Consider the following 24,435-nt stretch of genomic DNA (forward strand, 5'->3'; position numbering starts at 1 on the left):
TTAAAACTGATCTATTTCTATATTTTTTCACAGGAAAAAATCGTTCCAAGGAGCTCTGTGTCCAAGGTACCAACACAATGGTGGTCAGAAAGGAACTGAGGTGAAAACGCTAGCCCGCCCAAACTAAAGAGATGTACCACGTGAAAGAGGCGGGGCTAAGTGCTTCAAGGAGCTAGTCAATTCTGCCCGAATGGTCCCGCACAGGTGCAGAACCCTTATGGCTGCAACGGATCATGATCCAGATCAGTTTCTTTCTCTGCACCCAGGACACAACTACAGGCATTGCAAATTAACAATGATAATTCCTGAGAGACTCGGATCTTAAATAGAGGAGGTGGGCAATATTCTGCTCATAGGTTCCAGGGAGCCCAATGTACTTCGGTAGAGCCTAAGAGAATCATGATGCTCACAACACTTGCAATATAATACCTTTTATGGTTGGAAAAGAAGTTTTAAAATGATTGGAAAAGAAGTTTTAAAATGTGATGAACTACTAAAAAGAGAAAAAAGCAAATAAAAAGAAGGCATTCATATTTTTTTCTAATATTCCTTAGCTGACATCTAGAGTAACAATGACACACACAACATGCCACATACACAAGGAGCAAGAAATTTTTGCAAATCCCCTCTTCAGACACTTGTGCCTTCAGAAAATATGTCTGAGGGTCTCATAGCCTTCAAGGACATATTTTCTGGAGGCACAGGCAAGTGCAGACGAAAGTGGAGATAAGCAAACGTTACCCCCTCCCGCTGTGCATGGAATTCTTTTTCAACACCCATTACTGGATGTTAGTCATTATTTCTAGGTCCTTTTGAGGTGTTTATTCAATCCCTAGTGTGAACAATTTCAGAAAATTGGTATTACACAACTGTGGCCTGTTCAAGAAACCAGCATGCACTTAAAGGCCTAACTGAAACCCTATTCAGACACTATGTTTTAAGAGTGTACAGATGTCTATACACTTGTTCATGTTTTTGTCTGAGTGACTGCATCTACGTTTATTTTAAAAGTGAGCCTGGGTACAGGTCCCTCAAATGCATGGTACAGATTGGAAGTGTACTATGTATCTGTGTTCAGTATAACATGTGAATAACTAACTTTCCTGTATACAGTTCTGTATCTGAGTATACTATGCACTCGTACAAGTGTTCAACATAATGTCTGAATATGACTTTAATATTACATGCAAATGCATGTACCAAAAACTTAATGGCTCTTTTAAAATCAGTGTTGGTCTATTTTCCTAATATTTTTAATAAACACACAACAATTAAATATTACACAATTAACACAGTTTATAGATAAAAATTCTAAAACTTAAAACTATAAACTAAAGCCTGAATAAACAGGTGAGTCTTCAGGTACTTCTTAAAAACATCCAGAGAAGGAGAGGCTTTAATTTCATTAGAAAGCATGCTCCAAAGTCCCAGGTCAACCCTAGAAAAAGGCCAGGTTTCAAGTTGCCACCAACCAAGTTGGCAGCACTTTGTGTTTTGCCCAGAAACGTATTGGCAGCTAGTGTTGTTCTTTTAAAATGGGTGTAATATGATCTCTTCGGGGAATCCCAGAGACCAACCTGGCTGCTTCGTTCTTTACCAACTGCAGTTTCCAGACTACAAACAAAAGCAGCCCCCAGGGTTGATAAACACCTATGATTAAAAATAAAAATAAATTGGATTTTTAAAATTTAAATCTTTTTAAAGTCTAAATCAGATTTTAAAAAACAACAACCATAAAGAACCTAGTCAAAGATATCATGAATATTAATCATAATTATACTCTATAAAAATGTTATGGAGATGAGAGATAACCAATGTGATCAGTCCTATTCTGCTGGTGATCTACATGAAGCAAGTGCGTGCGCACACACACAGAGTCATGTCCTTGCTTCCCCCTGCCCCAGTGCAAAGACAAAGAAGGTCAATGAATGAATAGAGGATTGGGAGGAGGTGGAGTAGATCTGAACAAGGAGGCGGAGTCTGGATATAAATGCACAGGACATGGAGGGGAGAGGAATAGAAAGTGAAACCAAAAGTGAACAGAACATATTCTTGCAATCCTAAGGAAACTTTTTTGGAGCAATTCCTCCATTATAGAAGGAAAACACCCATAATAGCAGCAGGCAGTAAAAGAGAGCCCATTTGGGAATATTTAAATGAGATTCCTGCACCTGTGGGTAAGAATGGCATGCTTGCAAAATACAAACAGTGCAACAATGAAAAGCAAGGTTTGGTTGTCCAAATGAAACAGAATTATGAGGAATGTGTACCTACTATAACGTGTACCTACCTTCTAAAAATGAAACCGACATCTATCTCTAAACATGCATTAGACAAGAATGTACTTTTATAGGAAATGATGATTAAATAGAATCTTCCTGACTAGTAATTTAAATTGTGATTTAAATTATTAAAATTGAGTCCTTCTGTGAAGCTATTCAAATCATGATTTAAATCAAATCAACTACAACGTAGAGTGCATTGGAGTAGTCAAATCTGGGAACAGCATATGCACCACCGTTTAAAGTAGTTTATCTCCAGAAATTGATGTTGCTGGCGTATCAGTCGAAGCTGATAGACAGCCCTCCTGGCCACTGCCTCAGCCCAAGAGACCAGGGAGTCCAGAAGTACTTCCAGACTACATATTTGCTCTTTGGATGACTGTAACCCCATCCAGAATAGGCAGATCTAAGCCACTTCCTAAGTTCCAATCTCCCACAATGAGTACCTCCATTTTACTCAGATTCAGCATCAGTTTGTTCTCCTTCATCCAACCCATTACCACCTCTAGGCATTTAGGGAAGTCAGGCCATTTCCTAATCAAGCTGACATGGACAAATAGATTTAGGTGCCATCAGCATATTGATAACACTCTGCACCAAATCCCCTGATTATCAGTCCCAATGGTTTCATGTAGATGTTAAAAAGGAGCCCTGAGAAACACCTTACAATAGCTCTTATTTTGAAGAGCAGCCATCTCCAAGTGACAGCATCTAGAACCTACCCAAGAGATAGGATTGGATCCACAGCATAGCAGTGCCTCCCATTCCCAACTCCTTCAGGCACTCCAGGAGGATACCATGGGCAATGGTATACAAAGTTGCAGAGAGATCCAAAAGGATCAACAGAGTCACGCTCCCCCTTTTGATTCCTAACTGGAGATCATCCAACAAGCCAACCAAGGCCATCAACCCCACAGCCCACCCAAAAGCCAGTTTGAAATGAGTCCAAATAATCTGCTTCTTCTAAGAGTGCCTGGAGCTGAGATGCCACCACCTTCTCAATCACCTTTAATGTTTATGTATTATCCAAATTTCCTACAAGCTGATTAATTAAGGGATACAAATACACTAATTAGTTAAAATTCCAAACACAATATATTAGAAGCAGCACACTTGCTATCACTTTGCCTTTACAGCCGCTCAGCAAAGCAAATGAAAATATTTTCTAAGAAAATACCCTCTAGTACATGGTTAGGGTCTAAAAGCCTAGAAGGAAACACAAGAGCTGTTTTGAATAGCTATTGTGCATATATGAGTCATGGGGTAAAAAAAGTATGAATCTCAGTTAATCCTTTCAGTCATCAGTTTTGCCTTTTTTATGTATAGGCTATGTCTCAAGAGCACTGATGAGTGAAACTCTATTGCTAACTCCACATTCAGCTGATTTTTACAATAATCCTTGTGTTCTATTTGTAGCCATCATGTTAACACAGCAGCTTTCATTTTATTTGTTCTAGATTATGCAGCGCATATTAGACAGTCAGCACTAAACCTGACACAACATACAATTTAAGACATGTCATAACAACCTACAAATTTAAAAGGCTTCCCAAACAATGTGTATATACTGCATCAAATGGAGGGTTTCAGCCTAGCTGCTTGGAGCACAATGATCTGACAGTACCTCCAGACAGACATCTAAATACCCCCAAGCATCACATAGCACCTCATTGCTACAAAACTGGACTTTAAGGTCCCATTCATCAGCTATCAGCAATATGTGAAAAAAAGTTACAGCACAGCTCTGAAGTTTGAGGAACTGAATTTAATTACCAACTCATTTCTACTCACCTGCACACATTTATTTTAGGCCATGGGTACTCTTAATTTGTTTTCCCTTCAAAGCATACACTGTAAGCGTTGATGATCACAGTGGCCTGATTCAGATCATCATCATGGTTTAATGTAAAAACAACTCCCCTATACACACAGACCTTCCCTCAGAGAATGAAAACTTCCACTTTTTATTAAGCCATTTCCCTATAATGTATTAACTTGGGGGGTGGTCGTTTATTCAAGCTCAAATTGGTTAAAATAAGTGCCCATGGTTTTTAGCTAATGAGTGTTCGTTATTTAGTTTTTATAATTTTCAGTTTTTAGCTTTTAAAATAACTTTTAATTTGTACTTAATACCGATTGTGGTTTTGAACTTGACTTTTAACTTGTTTACTTAATTTGGCTAATTTTATTACTTTTATTGTATATTGTATCTATTTTATTGTTGTGAGCCGCACCCAAGCAGTAGTATACAGGAGGGGTGGGCTATAAATATTTTAAAATAAAATGAATGAATGAATGAATGAAGCAAGCAAGCAAGCAAGCAAGCAAGCAAGCAAGCAAGCAAGCTCCAAGTCAGCCTTATTTGGATATTCATTTTCAATGGTTCCATTTAAAAAACACAGGTCTAGTAGTCAACACTTCTAGATGCCGTCACATGCCACAAAATACTTCTATGAAGTCCACTCTTCCCAGAAGTAGGTTGCTCCCAGACCTTAGCTTCAGCACCATTTCAGTCACTGAGCTTATTCCCTTATCTGGAACCCAGTGTTCTGCAAACAACCACTGACTCCTATCCATTCCAGGTGCCCCTCACCCTTCATATTTCCCTTAGCACCATAACTGCAGCACCCTTGATCCACCCAGAGATACATGTCAGTACAGTGTTTGCATCTGAACTTGTTGCTGTAGACAATAATACAATGATTTCAGAGTTTTCTCTGCAATCAAGAACACTAGAATTTCATTCTCTCTTTTTAAAATGAAAGACAAACTTATCTGGATTGCAACAAAAACTGGTCATCAAGATATAATTTTTAATCTTCTAAAATAGGAAATTAAGTATTTCCATATATAAACTAATTACTTTGAAAACAATCCAAGGCACACTACTCTTACCTGATGATTTACCAATAGAAGAAACAGCTCCAATGCTAGATTCTGAAATTAAGTCTGTATCACTTGCAGAGCAAGGTAAGTCAAGAAGTCTAGAAAGTTCTATATTCCCATCTACTTCAGTATCACTTTCACATGTCTGTTTTAAAACAAATTCATTAACAGAGGTGTAAGACTCCAACTTCACAGCTTCAGTCGATAGCTTAAAGTTGCATTATCAAAGTTACATTTTCAACTGCATATCTTGAGAATTTTCCAACTGTACCTTTTTAAATAAAGTTTGTTCTCCAAAATTGAAAATAAAGTTGTTGTTTTTAAAATTACTTTCAAGAGGAACCTACTCTTTGTTAAAACAAGCTTTACCAAAAGACAAAAAAATGTGTTAGTGCCAATGTTCTTACAGTAATAAGCATCTAATATAAGCTTCTGTGTTCTGCACATGTAAAATCTGTGTACAGTGTACAAATGTAAAGATCAGACTGTATGTACAGTTCATCAGACTATATGTTCAACACATGTACAGCAGTACACTTCCGATCTGTAACTTGCATTTGAAGTGGTCTGTACCCAGGTTTACTTTTAAGATGAGCCCATGTACAGCATTCACAGAGCAAAATGTACAGGTATAATAGGTACCTGCATGTACATAATGTCTGATTAGGGCTATAGTCATATACTTAATTCATTGGGCTGGTTCAGACAGTATTTGCTACCCAGTTACAGGATGTGGCAACAGGTCTCGCGACCATGCATGTCCTCCTCTAGTTTGTGTGTGCCATCTTCCTGTCCACTCTCACCAAGGTTGGTCTGATATGACGTACACCCTGAGCCTCCTATCAACCCTAGGTCGAAGCTGGGATAAGATAGTAGGTTGAATGAAGGTAATCCAGTTTCAGAATAACTTGGTATTATGCTAGATCAGATCTCACTTTTGTACGTGGAAGAGACAGTGCACACAATCCTGAAGCTTGTTACCACTCCCGGTAAGGGGCTAGAAAATATCATCTCAACTGAGCCACTGTTAAATCTAATATTGTTTGTATTCTGGCCTGTATTTTCAGAATATGTTTTTGGTAAAATGGCATGTTTGGCTCCATCTGCTGGATTCAATGTCCCAAAAAGATAAGCTATAAAATGAATACTTGCTAGTATTACATTTATATATACTCATAAAACAGCAAATATCTACCATCAACAACTCAGTCCAAAGACAACCGTTTTAATATGAAATACTTCTTATTGATATTGATGACCTTGATTCCTTGCATGTTTATCTATTATTCTCTCATGTGTCAGTAAAGCACAAAACAATGTGTTTTGAGAAAAGCAACTGCCAACATAATTCAGTCTCTCTTAAAGGTTTGGAGCACTGCCATACTTAAATCTGTATTTGTAAGAGAGGTGAGCAAGTTTAAATAATGTTCATGGGCCATATCAATGGGGGTGGGGGAGAAACAGAAATGGCTGGTTGCTAGGGATGTGCATGGAACCACGGCGGCGCGGTCCGGCACTGGGGGGAGTGTGGCTTTAAGGGCGAGTTGTACTTACCTCTCCCGCCACTCTTCCCCCTCCGGTGCTCGACTTTGCTGAAAAGTTTTTGGGGCGGCAGAGTTCCTCCCTGCCACCCCTGCCCCCATCATTGTCTGCAACAAGTAGAAGTTGACGCTACACATGCTACGTTGCAGACAATGATGGGGGCAGGGGCGGCAGGGAGGAACTCTGCTGCCCCAAAAACTTTTCAGCAAAGTTGAACGCCGGAGGGAGAAGAGCGGCGGGAGGGGTAAGTACTACCTCCTTGCCCTTAAAGCCACACACACCCCCCCCGCTGGACCGGCTGAAGTCCGAACCGTTCCGGAGGCCTCTTGCATGGCCCCGGACCAGTTCGGGCACACTCCTACTAGTTCTGAATTTCACACTCACTGAAAAGGCATCATGAGTAGCATCACTGAAAGGCTTGTCACAATGTGCATGTTTGCTCTTCTGCAGGTAACGTTTCCAAAAATTCCATAGAACTTCATCCTGATGGAAATACAAGAAGTAATTTACCCAAGTTTTCTAAGCTGATATGAGAGAGAGGGAGAGAGCGTACACGTAAGCACATGCGCATGAGTTCTATGACTGAAGTTTCAGACATTAACTATTTAAAAATGTCCAGGTATGTTGACTATATAAATCCAATTTCTGAATACTTTACTAGAGATAAGACTATAGTTCATCTTTTTAAAATGTAAAAAGATGCCAATTTAAAAAGGAATGGGGAATTCATCTCTATATCCCAATATGACGTCAAGCTGGGGAGAGGAAAAAATGCCACATGAAGATATACATACATCTGACAAGAAACTCCCAGACCAAATCATGAAAGACAGAAACATGCCATTGTCACAAGTAGCTGCCAGACCTTGCCCAGATTGTGAAAAAATGTGCAACCCCAGGAAAATACATGAATGCCCCAGAAAATGTGGGGAAACTCTCCCACTGGACAATGGGACCTCAAAGAACTAGGAAATGACAAGAGTCACAGTGACATAAAATGTTAATATGCTTGCAAACTGCAAGCCATTTTACTAGTATTCTTATAAAATTAGTGTTCATATAGATAAGCTATGAATAAAGAGAGAAAAGTTACCAGTCCTCAGAATTATAATAAAGACAGTTATGCAACTTGCCCTCTTCTCACCCCCACAGCCAAATCAGGACATTCCTTATCTAGTGCCAACCTAACTGTATACTGCTTTATAGTAAGTTCTACTACGAGAGAAGAACTGTTCTTGAAAACAAGCAGTTCCGGTGATGTCAAAGATGTCTTTCCGCACAATTAGTCAACACGCTCCATGCTTCTCGTGTGGTGCTGCCTGAATAATCTAAACCAGTCCACAGATGCTAAAAGGAGCAGCATGCATTAGCAATAATACTCCAGCCACACACAATAGATATGGGGACAATAATACTGCTGCCAGAGGAATACTTGTGCTTCCGCTTATTTCTTTTTTTTTCTTTCTTTTTAAAATTTAACATATTTATATACCGCCCAAAATGCAAGTCTCTGGGCAGTTAACAATAAATAAATAAATAAAAAGGTTTAAACATAACAATTTAAAATTTAAAACATTACAACTATTAAAAACACAATTAAAACAGTATCTAATTAAAAGCCTGGGTGAACAAATGTGTCTTGACTGCCTTTTTAAAAGTTGTAAGAGATGGGGAGGCTCTTACTTCAGCAGGAAGTGTGTTCCAAAGTCTCGGGGCAGCAATGGACAAGGCCCGTCCCCGAGTAGCCGAACCGGTGACAGCTGCAGACAAACCTCTCCTGATTATCTCAATGGGTGGTGTGGTTAAATACCCAGGGCCCAAGTTGTTTAGGGCTTTATAGGTTATAAACCAAGACCTTGTATTATGCCTGGAAACATTTAAGATAGGAGTGTAGATCTTTTAAGATAGGAGTGATATGGTCTCTCCAAGATGACCCAGAGACCAACCTGGCTGCCGCATTCTTGACCAGCTGCAGTTTCCGGACTACGTACAAAGGCAGCCCCACATACTGTACACTGCAGTAGTCAAGTCTGGAGGTGACCCGCAGATGTACTACTGTTCTGAGGTCATTTATCTCAAGAAAAGGACACAGCTGGCATATCAGCCGAAGCTGATAAAAGGCACCTCTGGCCACCTCCTTAACTTGGGACACCAGGGAGAGTTTTGTGTCCAGAAGCACCCCCAGACTGTGTACCTGTTCCTTCTGGGGAAGTGTGACCCCATTCAGAACTGGCAGATCAAAATCATCTCCCGAGTTACAACCCTGCACAATAAGTACCTCCGTCTTATCTGGATTCAGTCACAGTTTGTTATCTCTCTCATCCAGCCCATGACTGCCTCCAGGCAGGCATTTAGGGAGGTTATGCCTTCTCCTGATGATGTTTACATGGAGAAAAAGATTTGAGTGTCATCAGCATACTGATAACACCCTGCACCAAATCTCTTGATGATCTCTCCCAGCAGTTTCATGTAGATGTTAAACAACATCGGAGACAATACGGAGCCCTGAGAGACACCATACCGAAGTTCAGATTTTGAAGAACAGTCTCCGAGGGACATCATTTGAAATCTGCCCAAGAAGTAAGAGTGAAGCTACTGCAAAGCAGTGCCTCCCACCCCTAATCCCCTCAAATGCTCCAGAAGAATACTATGGTCAATAGTATCAAAAGCCGCCAAGAGGTCCAGTAGGACCAACAGAGTCACACCTCCTCTGTCAATTCCCAATCGGAGATCATCCATCAGGCCGACCAAGGCAGTCTCCACCCCATAGCCCGCCCAAAATCCAGTCAGAAACGTGTCTAGATAATCAATTTCATCCAAGACTGCCTGGAGTTGGGAGACCACCACCTTGCCCAATTGCGGAAGGTTGGAGAAAGGCCTATAGTTGCTTAACTCTGAGTAATCCAACACAGGCTTCTTCTAAAGAGGTCTAATAATTGCCTCGTTAAGGCAAAGAGCCATCCTGCCTGCCCTCAGATAAGCTTTTATGATCTCTACTAGGCCTTCTACGACCACTCGCCTGCCAGATAATATAAGCCGTGTCAGGCAAGGGTCAAGAGAACAGGTGGTAGGCCACACCGCTCCAAACAGTTTGTCTACATCCTCATGAGTCACAAACTGGAACTGATCCAGCCTGACCACATAAGAGGAGACGGTGGACACCTCCAATTCAGATACTGCAGTAATTGTGGAGTCTAAATCCAAGTCAGCCAGAATACGAGAGATTTCCCCCACAAAAAATTCGTTAAACATGTCACAGTGGGTAATAGATGGTTCTAAGTTCTGATGCAAGGGAGGAGGGGCACTTACTAGCCCTCTCACAACCCTGAACAACTGCACTGAATGTGAACTTGCGGACACAATATGGGCAGAAAAGAATTGCTTCTTTGCTGCCCATATTGCCAGAGCACAGATCTTCAAATGTGCTCTGTGTTGTAATATGTCGGATTTGAGTCAAGTCTTCCTCCACCTGTGCTCCTGTTGTCTACCTCGCCGCTTCAGCCCCCGTAGTTCTTCCGTATAACAAGGGGCTAATTTTGAAGTGGGCCAGCGAGGACACTTTGGAGCGATCATGTCTACTGATCCAGTGAGTTTGCTGTTCCAATTCTCCACCTGGGCATCAAAAGAATCGCCTGCAAAGCCAACACTAAATCCCTCCAAGGCTTCTTGGAACCCTACTGGATCCAATAACCTTCTCGGGCTGACCATTCAAATGGGCCCCTCATCCCTGCAAAGGCGGGTTGTGACTATGAGTCCAACCTTAACCAGATGGTCCATCCATGACAATGGGGAAGTCACAGGAGTCCTCACCCACAGAACACCACCCTAATCAGAGTGAAAGATCAGATAAAGCATGTGACCATCCTGAGACCCCTTGGGATAGGCCTGAGACCAAGTCCATCAGCTCAGTTAGGGACTCCATCAGGCAGCCGAGCAATCGGTACACCAGCAGAAGTCCCAGTCTATCCCTGGTCCTCAAACTTAGGTAAACATATTCAATATGGTCAGACACTTCAACAGGGATCCTGGTCAGAGAGAGGTTATTCTTACAGACCACAGCCACTCTACCTCCCCTCCCATGTCCCAGCAACCAGCTCTTCAACAGAGTACCCTGGAGGGAGAAGCTGAGACCAGACTGGGCCACTAACCTCCCCCAATCAAGTCTCTGTTACATTTTTAACACTGGGCCAGAAGAGAAGAAGCACATAGCTTCTAGAGAGTCTCTAAGTGCATGGCTTCATTGCTTTTTGCCACTTAAAAAAAAAAGGATGCACTCAAACTAAAGTTGAACTGAGTTCTGGGGAAATGATGGGTGGAGAAATGACAGGATAAATGTACACACAATTGTTAACAAAAACAAAAAAACCCTACATGAACGAAGTCCACAAAACACAGAATAAATTGCACTTATGCATTTAAGTTTCACACTGCCGTTACACTATTGGGAAAAGTACTGGATTTTTTCAAATACAAAATGCGTGTCTGTAACATGCAATATCCCCACAACAAAAGCAGAACCACAAGGAAGGATCTGTGGACTGAGAAACAGCATGTGCTTTCACTGAGCAGTATGCAGATTTTTCACAAAGACCCTCGGCTGCTTTACATCCACTGGAGTTAGCAATTCACTGCTAAGCATTGGCCAGGTTATGTTTGGCAGATCAGCATACCTTCATCTGTGAAGAAACCCCTAAAGACTGCAGAGCTTCAGCCTGTTGGCAGAGTATGTTTTGAAAGCCTTCACAGATGTACCATTCCCAACCTTTATCTAAAAAATAAATGGGAAACAGTATATTATAATTAATATACCATTCCTAATTGGTAAAACTTTGGCAGTTTTAATCAACTAGTACCTAGCTAATCAAGCTATAAAATATATTAGCAGTCTTTATACAAACAGTTTACCATTGCATAAACTGATGAGAATTGATAGTCCCATTTCCAGGAACATCTTTTGTTTTGGTTATGGGATGTGGTTTACTGGCAAGGAGATTACTAGCCAATAATGGTTGCTAAACCAGCTCTCTGCAACCAGTTATGAAAACCAGAGGCTATTCCTGGAGACAAGAGATCTTGCACTCTATCCTTTCCTTCTCCTTTCTATATTCTATTAGCTGGAACCTAGCCCTAAATATAGTTTTTAAAACTTTGAAATAGTGGGTGTTGCTTAAACGGATCAATGTGAGCACTGGTGAAATTCCTTCCTTCACTCCAGCGCCTGTATTTTAAAAAAGGGTTCAAGTTGCCCCCAGAACAGAATTAGGGTTCTCCTTACACATCCCAGTGAATAGGGCTCCCTGGATATTTGTTTGCTATATTGTTATGGTGATGGGAGTGTACTAACTGAAATTAACACACAAGATGAGATGACAGCATGGGGCGAGGGGTTTAAAGAATGCAAAATTTAGACAAGGTAGGAATATCTTTGCTTGGAGATTTTGCTTCTGTCCTTAAACATTACACTTTTGCATGGGTGGTATGCTTAGTTTAGTTTCACAGATGAGCCATTAGACTCACTTGATGGGCTTGGGCAAGTCTCAGCTCAACCTGTTGATAAAACTGGTGCAAGGGAAGATGAGAGAAAGATCTGTAGAGCACTTTCTGCACAGAGAGTGTGATAAGCTGAAAGTGGCATATCCCTGCTCTGCCCTCTCTGTGAAGCAAGGGCGGGGAAATTTATTCAGATCCAAAAGCCAGATCAGATTTCTCTCATAAGCTGGAAGAGACAGAGACGATTTGCATATTTTGATTGAATAAATTATTTTGCATGCTTAGAACATTTCTTAATAAATGACAAACAGCCATCTTGCCACACTTTTTCTACATTATGATTCTGGATTTTTTTAAATCTTCAGTTGTGAAAGATTAGTCCACTCTTTAAAAAAAAGAGGTGGCCTGAAAATTGTAACTGCTGAGGAGCATTTTTTCACAAATTTAATCCATTCAAGTAACTAGCATTCTAGCAAGCCAGTGAGGGATTGGGATTTGGAAAGATCCCACCTTTCAAGGAAGGGGGCAAATACTCCAAGGTAGAGTAAATCCCTCCAGTGGCTGTTGCTGGTGTTCTTATGTTTCTTTTTAGAGTGCGAGCCTTTTGGGGACATGGAAACAGCTTATTTATTATTTTGATATGTAAACCACTTTGGGAACTTTTGTTGAAAAGCAGTATATAAATATTCATAGTAGTAGAAGATGGGAGACAGAACAAATCTTCTAAAGCAGCTGAGGGAAAGAGTGAGGAAGGCAAGGGACTATTAAATGTTTCAGTAGTCTAGGAATTGACTAAGTTATTAACACAAGATACAGCTTACTGACTAATAAGACAATGGGCCAGTTCAAATGGCACAACAAATCACAAACAACAGTTTGAACTCAACAATTCGAATCCAGAACTATTGTTTCACTATGAGTTATAAAACAACAGTCAGGAAACGGCTCCAGGTATGGCTGAGCTGTACAGCTGTGGTTTTACCTAAACAGAATTTAAATGTCACAGTTCCACACCAGAGCTAAGAAGATAAGGAGAAGAGGTAGCACTCAGGCTCAGGGGACTTTGATCCACAACCTCCAATCTAAACAACCTATGGTTTGTAGATTAAATAAATTAGTTCAATGTCAGTTCACCACTCATTTTTTCAATAATTATTCCCAAGATTTTTAAAATAAATAAAATAAGAATGATCTCTTCTATATCTCTGGAATATAATTTCTGAAGCTCCTTCAGGTTTGGCTTCTAAAGCTGAAGGAGAATTAAGACCTTAGAAAGGAACCATTAGTAAGAACTCCTTACCATGCGTACTGCCCTTAAATAAACATTTTCTTATTTCTTATGCACATTAGCCACCTAATGGTGCAACAGGGAAATGACTTGACTAGCAAGCCGGAAGTTGCCAGTTCGCATTCCCGCTAGTTTCCCAGGCTATGGGAAACACCTGCATTGGGCAGCAGAGATATAGGAATATGCTGAAAGGCATCATCTCATACTATGAGGGAGGAGGCAATGGTAAACCCCTCCTGTATTCTACGAAGAAAACCACAGGGCTCTGTGGTCGCCAGGAGTCGACACTGACTTGCTGGCACACTTTACCTTACCCTGCATTTTCAAGAATCCTCAAAAATTTTACCATTATATTTTCAAGGGTATTGGAGCCATCAGACCTAAAAACTCCTTTTTAAAATTACAGCTGGGATTCTTAAAACTCCAACATTCCTGCTTATGTGCCCTACACATTGCCTAGCTCACTCCTTTTGAAGAACTGGCCATGAATGGCCACAGTATACTGCAGTGTTCTTCCCTGTAAGGCCTAGGGACAAATTTCATCCCCTATCAAGCCAAAGTTTATTGTTTATTGGACTTGTGTGAAGTTTTGGCCAAAGCTGAAAACTCTGCACTAGGGATGAACACGAGCCAGTTCAGCGCTTCCTTTGGGAAGCGCCAAACCAGCTTGGGTGCCCTCAGCCAAACCGGTGGGGCAGGAAACAGCTCCCTTAAGAAGCAAGTAAGCAGGTCCTTACCTACTCTGCTGCTGCCCCTCCACTTTTCTGGGCATGGTGCTCACTCTAGCAAAGGCTGCGTGATGGTCATGTGTGTGCCAATGCCGCCACGTGCAGCCTTTGGTGGGCCCAGAAAAGCATCAGGGCAGCAGAGCAGGTAAAGACCTGTTTACCTCCTTAAGGGAACTGCTCCCTGACCCACCCACGGCTGCAAAAGCCATTCGTGCACATCTCTATTCTGCACAGTCCCCCTGGCACCATGTGGAGGTGACTATTCTCACTGTGCAGCTCGGGGTGCTCCTTTAAGGAAAACTGGGTCCTCTTGAGCCCCTTTACAGTTTTGGAAGGCATACACAGAGTGCTGGAAAGTGTAGGCCTTCCCAGTGCTTTCCTCCTAGAGCTCTTAGGAAAGGGCTCCATCTCTTTTAAAGAATCGTCTCAGTACAGTGCAGAGGTCATCATGTGGGAAATGACTCACACTGAACGGTTTTTGTTTTGCCAAAGTGACCCTCACTTGAAAAATATTGAAGATCACTTATATATTGGCTGCCTTGACCTTGGCAGACTGCTCCACTGCACATACTTATGGAGGGAAAGATCCATGTTACATATTTTTCACAACAGGCTGACAATAAAGATAACTTACCAAATTTCTTTTTCTTTTTTAATCCTTTAGAGATAGACTGTGCTCTGGCATTTGAAGTAACATCTCCAGTCAAAACCTCTCTAGTCCTCTGAAAGAGACATATATGAAAACGTATATGGTTAACTAAAACAAAAAATGCTGGCATCCCTCTTGCTATTTTGTATTTGTACCCTATCCAGCCACAGAGATCTGTATGTGTAAGTAAATTTCTACATGCAGAGCAGATATGGAGGATGAGCTCTTTCCCATCAGCGCTCTTTGGATTTCAAATATATTATATCCCCCTGCTAACTTGACAAAGAGGCACCTTTTAACATGCTGATTCTCTTTTATTTAGCAGGGGGAGAGTAACTGTCCCCATCCACCCCCAGCACACTACCTCCAGTGACTGTTGCTGGTGTCTATCTTATGTTTCTTTTTAGTTTGTGATCCCTTTGGGGACAGGGATCCATCTTATTTATTTATTATTTCTATGTGTAAACCGCTCTGAGCCATTTTTTGGAAATAAAATAAATAAATAAATTTTCATCCGAACTACCTAGCGATATGATGGTAGTATGATCCAGAGTCACTACTTATTGTGACAGCTTATTTTGTTACTGTTGTTCCATGCAACTATTTTATTTTTTAATTTACAAAAAGGATTCATCTCCCACTTTTCCATCATAAAATGTCCAAGGCGGCTCACATCATAAGAACATAACACACAATAAGAATACCACAAAGTCAAACACAGGAGACTAAGACAACAGGTTGTTAATAAAACCAAAGAATCCAGCAAGATTTTTTTTAAGTGTTCTAGAGGCCAATGCTAATCTAAAAAGGAAGATCTTCCCTTGGTGGTGGAAGTCCATCAGTCAAGGGTCAAGACAAACAAAGAGAGCTCTAGAGACTACTAGGTGTGGCCACAGAGAAAGTTGCACACAATTAGAGATGGATCAGAACTATAGCATAAAGGTAGCCTATTAACATATTTAGCACATAATCTAAGGTTTTCATTTAAACCTGTGGGCACGAAGGGAGTTGCAAAAGAGAGGGTAGAATACTTACTTCTATGACATTGTGGCAAGATCTGCAGTAAAATTTGCCTTCTTCCGTAAGGCCCCAGTTAACATCAGAACACTGTACACAGGGTTCATTATAGTCTCTCTAAAAACCAAAATTTGCATACACATATATGCAGTCAGTTCTTTCAAACAGATACAAAATGATATAAAATTGCATGGTGATTAATTTAAGAACAAAACATATTTCAATATGTTGCCATGAAATTTCTTGCTTAGCCCAAATATACTGCACCTACAGCCCCATTTTATGCATGTTTACTTAGAAGCAGACCCCATGGCATTGAGCAAAACTTACTTCCAAGTTGGGTGAACAGACTGGCCTAATTTCTCAGGATGAAATCTTATGTACATATCTTGGAGTAAGCTCTCTTGAACACAGTGGGACTTACTTCCAAGTAATTTGGATTGCACTGTTAAGACCCCTGAGCATTTTGCTGTTAAACATTGGGAAACACTGTTGTAAGCAGTAAGTGCACTGGAGGAACAGAGTATAAATATTTTAAACAAATAAATAATAAACTAATAATAATAATAATAATAATAATACCACCACCACCACCAAGCCCTTTCTTCTATTAACCTATATTGCATATGACAACAGCACTGCATGGCAAATTGGAAATCTTAACAACGAGGATCAGAAATAAGTTCTAGGAAACATGGACTCTTAGAAGAAAAAATTGAGAATCTCCACACACCCCTCTGTCTCTTTCTCATACAGCACTTTTATTACTGTTGTTTTTTAAAAAGGGATTCCTTCACTCAAATAGGTGAAGTTTTTTCAGCATGGTGGGAAAGAGAAAGCTTAACCTTTTAAATTGTGATAAAGTACCACAGAAACTCTGAACCAAACCCTCCTCTTCCACCAGCACTAGTCTCCCCTTGGCTCCAAATTCATCCTCCGCATGCATACAACTCTCATTCCCCTCTTACATTCCGAATCCTAACTCCTTTCTCCCCACCTCCCCCTGCCCTCACCACTTCTCTGCCTACAGATGATCAGACTCTCTTTCCCCGAGCACTGGCGGCGGCGGCGGCAGCGGGGAGCGGGACGGAAAAAATCCGACCCTCGCCCCAGTCTCACCGTATGCTCTTGCTCCATCTCGCGCTTGCCTCGGGCCTGCTACCAATCACCGCCACTGCGGCATAGCAACCATTCCCCCGACCCCGAGACGATGAGCTCATTAAACTACAGCCGGCTGGGAAACAAGCCTTCTAAGCATTTGGTTCCGAGGTTTCCAATACCAGTCTCTTTCGCCAGAGGAGAAGGACTTCTCTTTGCATTGCATTGCATTGAGTCCTGATTATTTCAGTGGGACTTACTCCCAAGTAAGTGCATATAGGATTGTAGCCTTAAGGCATGACTTTCCGTTCCTTTTTTCAAAAATATCAGCTCAGCTAAACTAGTTATGAATGCAGCTTTTTTCTAATCTTTTGAATTCTTTTTTTCTAGTGTATTCTCCTTATGCATTGAGCAAGTCCCGAATTCAGCAATTTTCCATTTGTTGGCTTTAAATTTACAAAGCTTTGTTTAGATTTACCACATGAAGAAATAAAGAAAATACGAGTAAAGAAATTCTTAAATCGCTTTAAGTAGTGCCATTTTGTTTCTGAATTATTTGTTTTAATTTTGTTATTTAACCACTAGTGTTGTTTAGATTGTATTTTATTTTCCTTGTAAGCTGTTTTGCTTTGGTTACAATTTTGTTGAAAAATGGGGTAAACATATTAAACTAAATTATATTATAGTAATTTGACTTATTGCTGTAACAAGACTATTGCACACAGTTCCTTGTACAGTCACTGAGAAATACTGTGTGGGCATACAGGTTGTGATCTTACAAACATGTTGAAGTCTTATTTAGGGAAGGAAACGTTCTCTAATTGTTATTTATTATTCCATCACATTTAAGCTTGCATCAGTCGCTGCTCATTTACGTGTGCTAATTCATCTAAACCTTTAAAACTGTGCAAACCTTTGAAATTGTGTGCAGTTTGAAACTGAGTCAAAGGACTACAACTTATCGGCTGAAGGAACAAAATTATTCAAGTTGTTACAAAATTAAACAAGCACTTAGTAATTCTCTCCGCCAAGTAGGCAGAAGTTAAAGAGGAAGAAGCAAAATAAATGATCCATTAAGAGAACCAGGGGTGGTTAGTCTATGAGGCAAGGTTAGGACCACCAGAGGTCATCTTCCCAACCCCTCAAGCCTGGAGCTGACCCTGTATTTTTCCCATAGTGTACTTGGGGACATTTTCTTCTATATTTTTTCTTTGTGTGTTCAGAAGTTAAGCTCTGGCTCATTTTAAGCCCTGCTGGGTGTTATGGTAACCATGCTGATATGACAGATTTGTCTTAAAGCGAAGTCTGATCAGAGTCTGAGATTGACAAAAGCTTGTTAATATTTCTGAATGGAGTAAATTGTTAGGAAATGGTGGTCTCTGGGTGCTGAGATCTTTCTAGAAGGTTTGAAATAAGGAAAGTCATCAGAGCTTGGAGGAGATGATCCCCCAGTTAAGGGGAGGGACCGATAATAAGGTGTATGTGAAGAAAAGAGCAGTTCTGCATTTTGGGACAAACTGGATGGCTTCACACGTAAACCAGTTACTGAAGCACATGTGGGAGCTGGACTTCTGGTGTTGGGAAGGCTATGCCAACATTAGGTGTGTTGACCAAACCTACCAATATTGACATATTCGACTCATGGTTTTAAACCCATCTATAACCTAGACCTGAATTAGGTTACAAATGTTGGGTCTGGAACCATAAGTAGAGTCGAATATGGTTGGTGAATTTAAATTACATGCCTGACGTTGACATAGCTTTCCCAACAATGGAAGTCAGGTTTCTATTCACTCTGGGAACCAGTGGGTTTTTTAATTAACTTTTTGTTCAACCAAATATCAATACAATGACATTACAATGACTTATGCCATACTATATGTATGCTGCCCAATGAATCAGAAGCAGAGAGCGAGACTGAACTGAAGGAATCTAATGAGGTTTTCTTATGTTTAGCAGGGGGAGAACAACTACAGTATTCCTATTCAACTTCAGTGCAGCATCCCTCCAGTGGCTGTTGCTGTGTCTTTCTTGTATTTCTTCTTATATTGTGAGCTCTTTTGGAATAGGGGGCCATCTTCTTATAACTTTTCTACATAAATTGCTTTTAGAGGAGAGTTGGGCTTGTGGTAGCAAGCATGACTTGTCCCCTTAGCTAAGCAGGGTCTGCCCTGGTTGCATATGAATGGGAGATGATGTGTGAGCACTGTAAGATATTCCCCTTAAGGGATGGAGCTGCTCTGGGAAGAGTATCTAGGTTCCAAGTTCTCTCCCTGGCATCTCCAAGATAGGGCTGAGAGAGACTCCTGCCTGCAACCTTGGAGAAGCCACTGCCAGTCTGTGTAGACAATACTGAGCTAGATCGACCTATGGTCTGACTCAGTATATGGCAGCTTCCTATGTTTCTAGAACTTTTTTGTTGAAAAGCAGCATGTGAATATTCTTAATAAGAATATAATAATGTAACAGTAATGATTGTCTATATATTTCTTGCTGGAAATCCTGTTTTCAAGTCCTTTTGTTTATCTTCAAAGTCAATTTTTATTTGTTAAGTTTGCTGTTTTGTGTTATGAAAAGATAACAGAGTTGTATGAGCAGCTGGATGGTTTGTTGACTAGTTTTGCCTTTGAGAAATGTCAGCTATTAAGCCAGAGCTGGAAACTGAAATTCCTAAAGGATAAGATCATTATAAAGAAAATGACAGACAATTACCTTCCCACCCCCACCATCACAAGGTTTATGGAGCTTCAGTAATTAAAGTACAGTCAGCTATGTAAGGTACAATAAGTCATCTTGAATTTAATATTCTACTTAAATTACTTTTTGAAAAAAATTAAATATTTTAGGTAGCTGTCTTGATTTACTTAAAAATATATATCCAAAAATCACATTGTATAAATGTGGAACCATTTATTCATTTATTAAGACCAACCAAAATGACTCAAAATCATTCAAAACAGGAATGTGGCAGAAGTAAAAGAGGAACAAGTTTGCAGTTACCCATGTTAACTGGGCAAAGAGGCACCTTCCAAAGTTAGGGTTCTCTTCATATTAAGCAGGGGAGAGCCACTGTCCCTCTTCAATCCTAGCACAGCATTTCTCCAGCAGCTGCTGTTGATGAAAAACCGTGTATTTTTTATTTATTTTTTAGATAGAGAGCCCTTTGAGAACTATTTACGTTCTTCTTTTTATTATTATTTTTCTATGTAAACCACTTTGAAACCTTTTTTGTTGCAAGTGGTAAATAAAAAGTAGTCGTAGTTTTAATATGGACAAAGATGAAGATTAATTTGGGTACTTCACTAGGTAGAAAATCCATATAAGCTATATTGGAATTTTTAGCTGTTGGAGGGCATTCCACTAGGGATGTGCACGCACCGGTTCGGCAGTGGGGAAGGGGTTACCTTTAAGGAGCAGGGAGGGTGCTCTCCCCCCCCGACCGGCTGCCTTCCCCCCGCCAGCACTGTGCTGAAAATCGCTGGTGTGGGGCGGCAGGATACCCTCTTGTGTGCATGCAGGATACCCTCTTGTGCGCATGCACACGTCGAGAACCGATCCTGACGGTTCTCACACACAGCCTAACCTAGTCTGGGCTTCCCTAGCCTGAGTTAGGCTGCACGTGAAAACAGCCTCATGGTTGGACTTCCAAAAAGCTTTTGACAATTTCCACCAACCAAAGGCTCTTTAGTAAATTTAGCAGTCATGGGATCGGGGACAGGTTCATGTGTGGATTGGTAACTGGTTGGAGGACAGGAAAGAGTTTCTTCCAGACAGTCTTGAAGGAAACTTTATCTAGACCCATTTCAGACTGGCTTTCGGGCAGGCTGTGGGGTGGAGACTGCCTCGGTCGGCCTGATGGATGATCACCTATTGGGAATTGACAGAGGAAGTGTGACTCTGTTGGTCCGTCTGGACCTCTCGATGGCTTTCAATACTATCAACCATAGTATCCTTCTGGAGCGTCTTATTGGGTTGGGAGTGCGGGGCACTGCTTTGCGGTGGTTCAACTCCTACCTCTCGGACAGGTTCCAGATGGTGTCCCTTGGAGACTGTTTTTCTTCAAAATCTGAACTTTTGTATGGTGTCCCTCAGGGCTCCGTATTGTCTCCAAAGTTGTTTAACATCTACATGAACCCACTGGGAGAGATCATCAGGAGATTTGGTGCAGGGTGCTATCAGTATGCTGATGACACCCAAATCTATTTCTCCATGTCAACATCATTGGGAGAGGGCATAACCTCCCTTAATGCCTGACTTGAGGCGGTGATGGGCTGGATGAGGGATAACAAACAGACTGAATCCAGATAAGATGGAGGTACTCATTGTGCGGGGTCGAAACTCAGGTGATGAGTTTGATCTGCCAGTTCTGAATGGGGTTACACTTCCCCAGAAGGAACAGGTACGCAGAAGAACATGGGGTGCTTCTGGATCCACGATCAATGAGACCCACCTCGAGAGGGTTAGCGGGGAGAGCGGTTTTAGCCCGCTCTCCCCACAGACAAGCAGGGAGGCAGCCCTAGGTGGCCGGATCGGCAGCCCACATGACTGCCGGCTCCGTTACGGAGCTGGCAGGGGCTGGGCGGATCGGGGGCCACACGGCCCTTGGAAGCTCCAGCATGCCCTGCGTAAGCATGCAGGGCATGCTGGAGAGATCCCCCAAGCCGGGAGGCTACTTTTAAGCCTCCCGGTCGGGGGTCTACTCATGAGTTGCTGCGGTGCAGACCCGCGCTGCGGCAACACACGATCGAAAAGCCAGGGTTAGCAGAGCGCTTGCTCCGCTAACCTCGGCTAAGGGGAGGGGCATTCCAGCAGGTCACCCGCTTTGGTGAGACCAGGCTCTGCTGCGAGCCTGGTGGTTCTCATGGACATACAAAATCAGGCTAGGCTCCCTTAGCCCAATTTTGTATGACCGTCAGAATAGTCTCATTGTTTTAATAGTTTTAACATTGTTTTAAAATATTGTTTTGAAATTTTTAATTGTTGTAATGTTTTAACTTTTCTGTTGCCATTTATTATGCTTTTTTGTAAACCACCCAGACACGTAAGTAACAAAAAGAAGTACTTTTTCACACAGCGTGTTATTAACCTGTGGAATTCTCTGCCACGGGATGTGGTGATGTCCAGTAGCTTGGATGGCTTTAAAAGGGGCTTAGACAAATGCAGGTCTATCAATGGCTACTAGTCCAGTGGCTATAGGCCACCTCCAAGCTCAGAGGCAAGATGTCTCTAAATACCAGTTGCAGGGGCGCAACAGCAGGAGAGAGGGTGTGCCTTCACATCTTGCCTGTGGGCTTCTCAGAGGCATCTGGTGGGCCGGTGTGTGAAACAGGATGCTGGACTAGATAGGCCTTGGGCCTGCTTCAGCAGGCATGTTCATTTTCTCTCTCTCTCTCTCTCTCTCTCTCTCTCTTTCTTTTTCACATGTCTCATATGTTCCTCTTTATCAGGACTTCGAAGGGCAGATTATGGGACAATATGCACTTAAGAAGTAATTGCTAGAGTCAAGGCATGCTGACACTAGGAAATGTCCATAAAATACAGAAGCAACTTATAGCCCTGACATATCCAAACGAGGAATGGCCTTGACAATAAGAAATGCTGAAGATTAGTTTTACATTTCTCCGCTCACTCAATCATAAAAGTATTGAGATCCATTATGGTTTAAGAGACAATATGTTGTGGCCAAATGCTCTTTAAAAATTGAGAATCATTGTCCACTCCATAATCTAGGTGCATAATTGCATTTCAGGGGGTGGGGGTGGAGCTAAGCTGGGAGAAATAACATGGGGAAGAAGGAAAGATGTGACTCTGCCCACTGCTGCAACCTTGACAAAAGTGCCTTCCTAATGCCTGATTTAAACCAAAGAAAAAAAGCACCAGGAGGTCTGATCATAGGTCTCCTGTCATGTCTGGTTTGGCCCTGAGTTGGCGCATGGAGGTTCCGAGGCACTATCTGAGGCAAGTCTCCTCAGCCATCTGATCTAGAATCTTCTCAGCCCTGGAACATGTGAAGAGCATGCATCTGAGCCTATTCAGAATGCATTTCCCTTACCAGTGAGTAATGAGATTCAACACACTAGGGAGTTTAATGGAAAATATCTCAGCATAATTGATGTGATCAGACATTTCTGTCTCTTCTGTCCTTCAGTACTACTTGCCATAAGTATTTTCCCACTGCGCAAGAGGAACATCTGAAATTTAGAAACTGTAGTAAGATTATGAGAAACATGCCAGTTGTTTTCATCCATTCCTCTTCTTGAAAAGGAATATGTAAAAGGATGAGTTTACTTTTATTCAAAATTGGAATCAAAATGTTTAGAATAAATGATTTGCATATTTTTTCCTCTGAAACAATTATGTCATTATGACAGGTGTACAGTCATATAACTTTTATTGAGATCTTCTGTTCACTCATCTGACCTGATAGAGTAGCCATACTCATCCACACACATCCAGCTGGGGAGAGCAAGCCCTGCCTTAACATGTACATAACCGGTTATTCAACATAAAAAGTTATGTGTTAACCTTTGTCCCTAATTACAAGTTACCGAAGCATACTGAGACATTGATAGGAATATGATAATTTTAGAGGTAGGAGACAGACTGTCTTTTCACTTCAGCTCACTTTTCTAATTAAGATTATTATATGCAGTGCACTCAAGCTGATGCATAACTCAGATAAATATTATGCCCAGTGGATTCCATTAGGCTTTGTTTCTAATGAATGAGGTGCCAATGCTAATATTGCAGCTTTGATTCCTATTTTCCCAAACCTGTAGAGCTGAATCAGCATATAGATAGATAGATAGATAGATAGATAGATAGATAGATAGATAGATAGACACTATATATATATAAGCCTTTGCAGAATAAACTTTAAACAGAGCTTCTGCCAGAAGTCTCAAAGGAATATGCATGTTGAATTCTTGCCAACCACTTACCAAGAAGGGTTAGAAAATGAGTATCTTGCTTGGACAGATATAAATCGTTTCCATAAAGTTGTTTCACAGTCCCTCTTGACCTACCTCAGAAGGTTGTTGTAAGGATAAAATAGGACAGCCCAATTAACCCCTGCATGCCAAACTTCCTGAAGGATTGCACAGCCTTCAGGGACATATTTTTTGATGGTTACAAGCAGCACTTGCCGTGGCAGGGAAGAGCAATGAAATGTACTTCCCTCCCCCAATCCCCATGCATGCTCTGCTGCTCAAGAAGACTCTGGCTGAGCTTCTCCACATGGGGATGCAGCTCTGTTGTATCCCCAGATTGCTGCTCTGGATGTCAGCCATTTCCCCCCTCCTGACTGCTTCAGTCATGGCAGTTTAAGTGGCAAAAAGACAAGCCTCAAAATATTAAATAGGCCTGCATGGAAACCATTGCTTTGGGGGTGAGGAATCATGGCTGCCAAAGGTTCTGCCATGCACAGAAGTGCTCTTCCCCCTGGACTTCCAGGCT

General features: G+C 41.4%; 1 protein-coding gene across 3 annotated transcripts in view; it reads right to left on the reverse strand.

Moving 5' to 3' along the window:
• The window catches only part of TAF1B (TATA-box binding protein associated factor, RNA polymerase I subunit B), a 95,531-nt gene that overhangs the window by 37,902 nt on the left and 33,194 nt on the right, over positions 1–24,435 (reverse strand). For 2 of the 3 annotated variants that reach the window (XM_053285729.1, XM_053285727.1), the window contains exons 2-6: positions 15,901–15,999; positions 14,851–14,938; positions 11,381–11,478; positions 7,095–7,193; positions 5,178–5,313 (exon numbers count right to left, since the gene is read on the reverse strand). In XM_053285729.1, the coding sequence (XP_053141704.1) occupies positions 5,178–5,313; positions 7,095–7,193; positions 11,381–11,478; positions 14,851–14,938; positions 15,901–15,999 (520 nt within the window). Of the gene's footprint in view, positions 1–5,177; positions 5,314–7,094; positions 7,194–11,380; positions 11,479–14,850; positions 14,939–15,900; positions 16,000–17,001; positions 17,151–24,435 lie in introns of those variants that run through there. The other variant, XM_053285728.1, reaches the window with a different exon arrangement.

This window comes from Hemicordylus capensis, chromosome 1 (genome assembly GCF_027244095.1).
Source record: "Hemicordylus capensis ecotype Gifberg chromosome 1, rHemCap1.1.pri, whole genome shotgun sequence".
Classification (NCBI taxonomy): Eukaryota; Metazoa; Chordata; class Lepidosauria; order Squamata; family Cordylidae; genus Hemicordylus; species Hemicordylus capensis.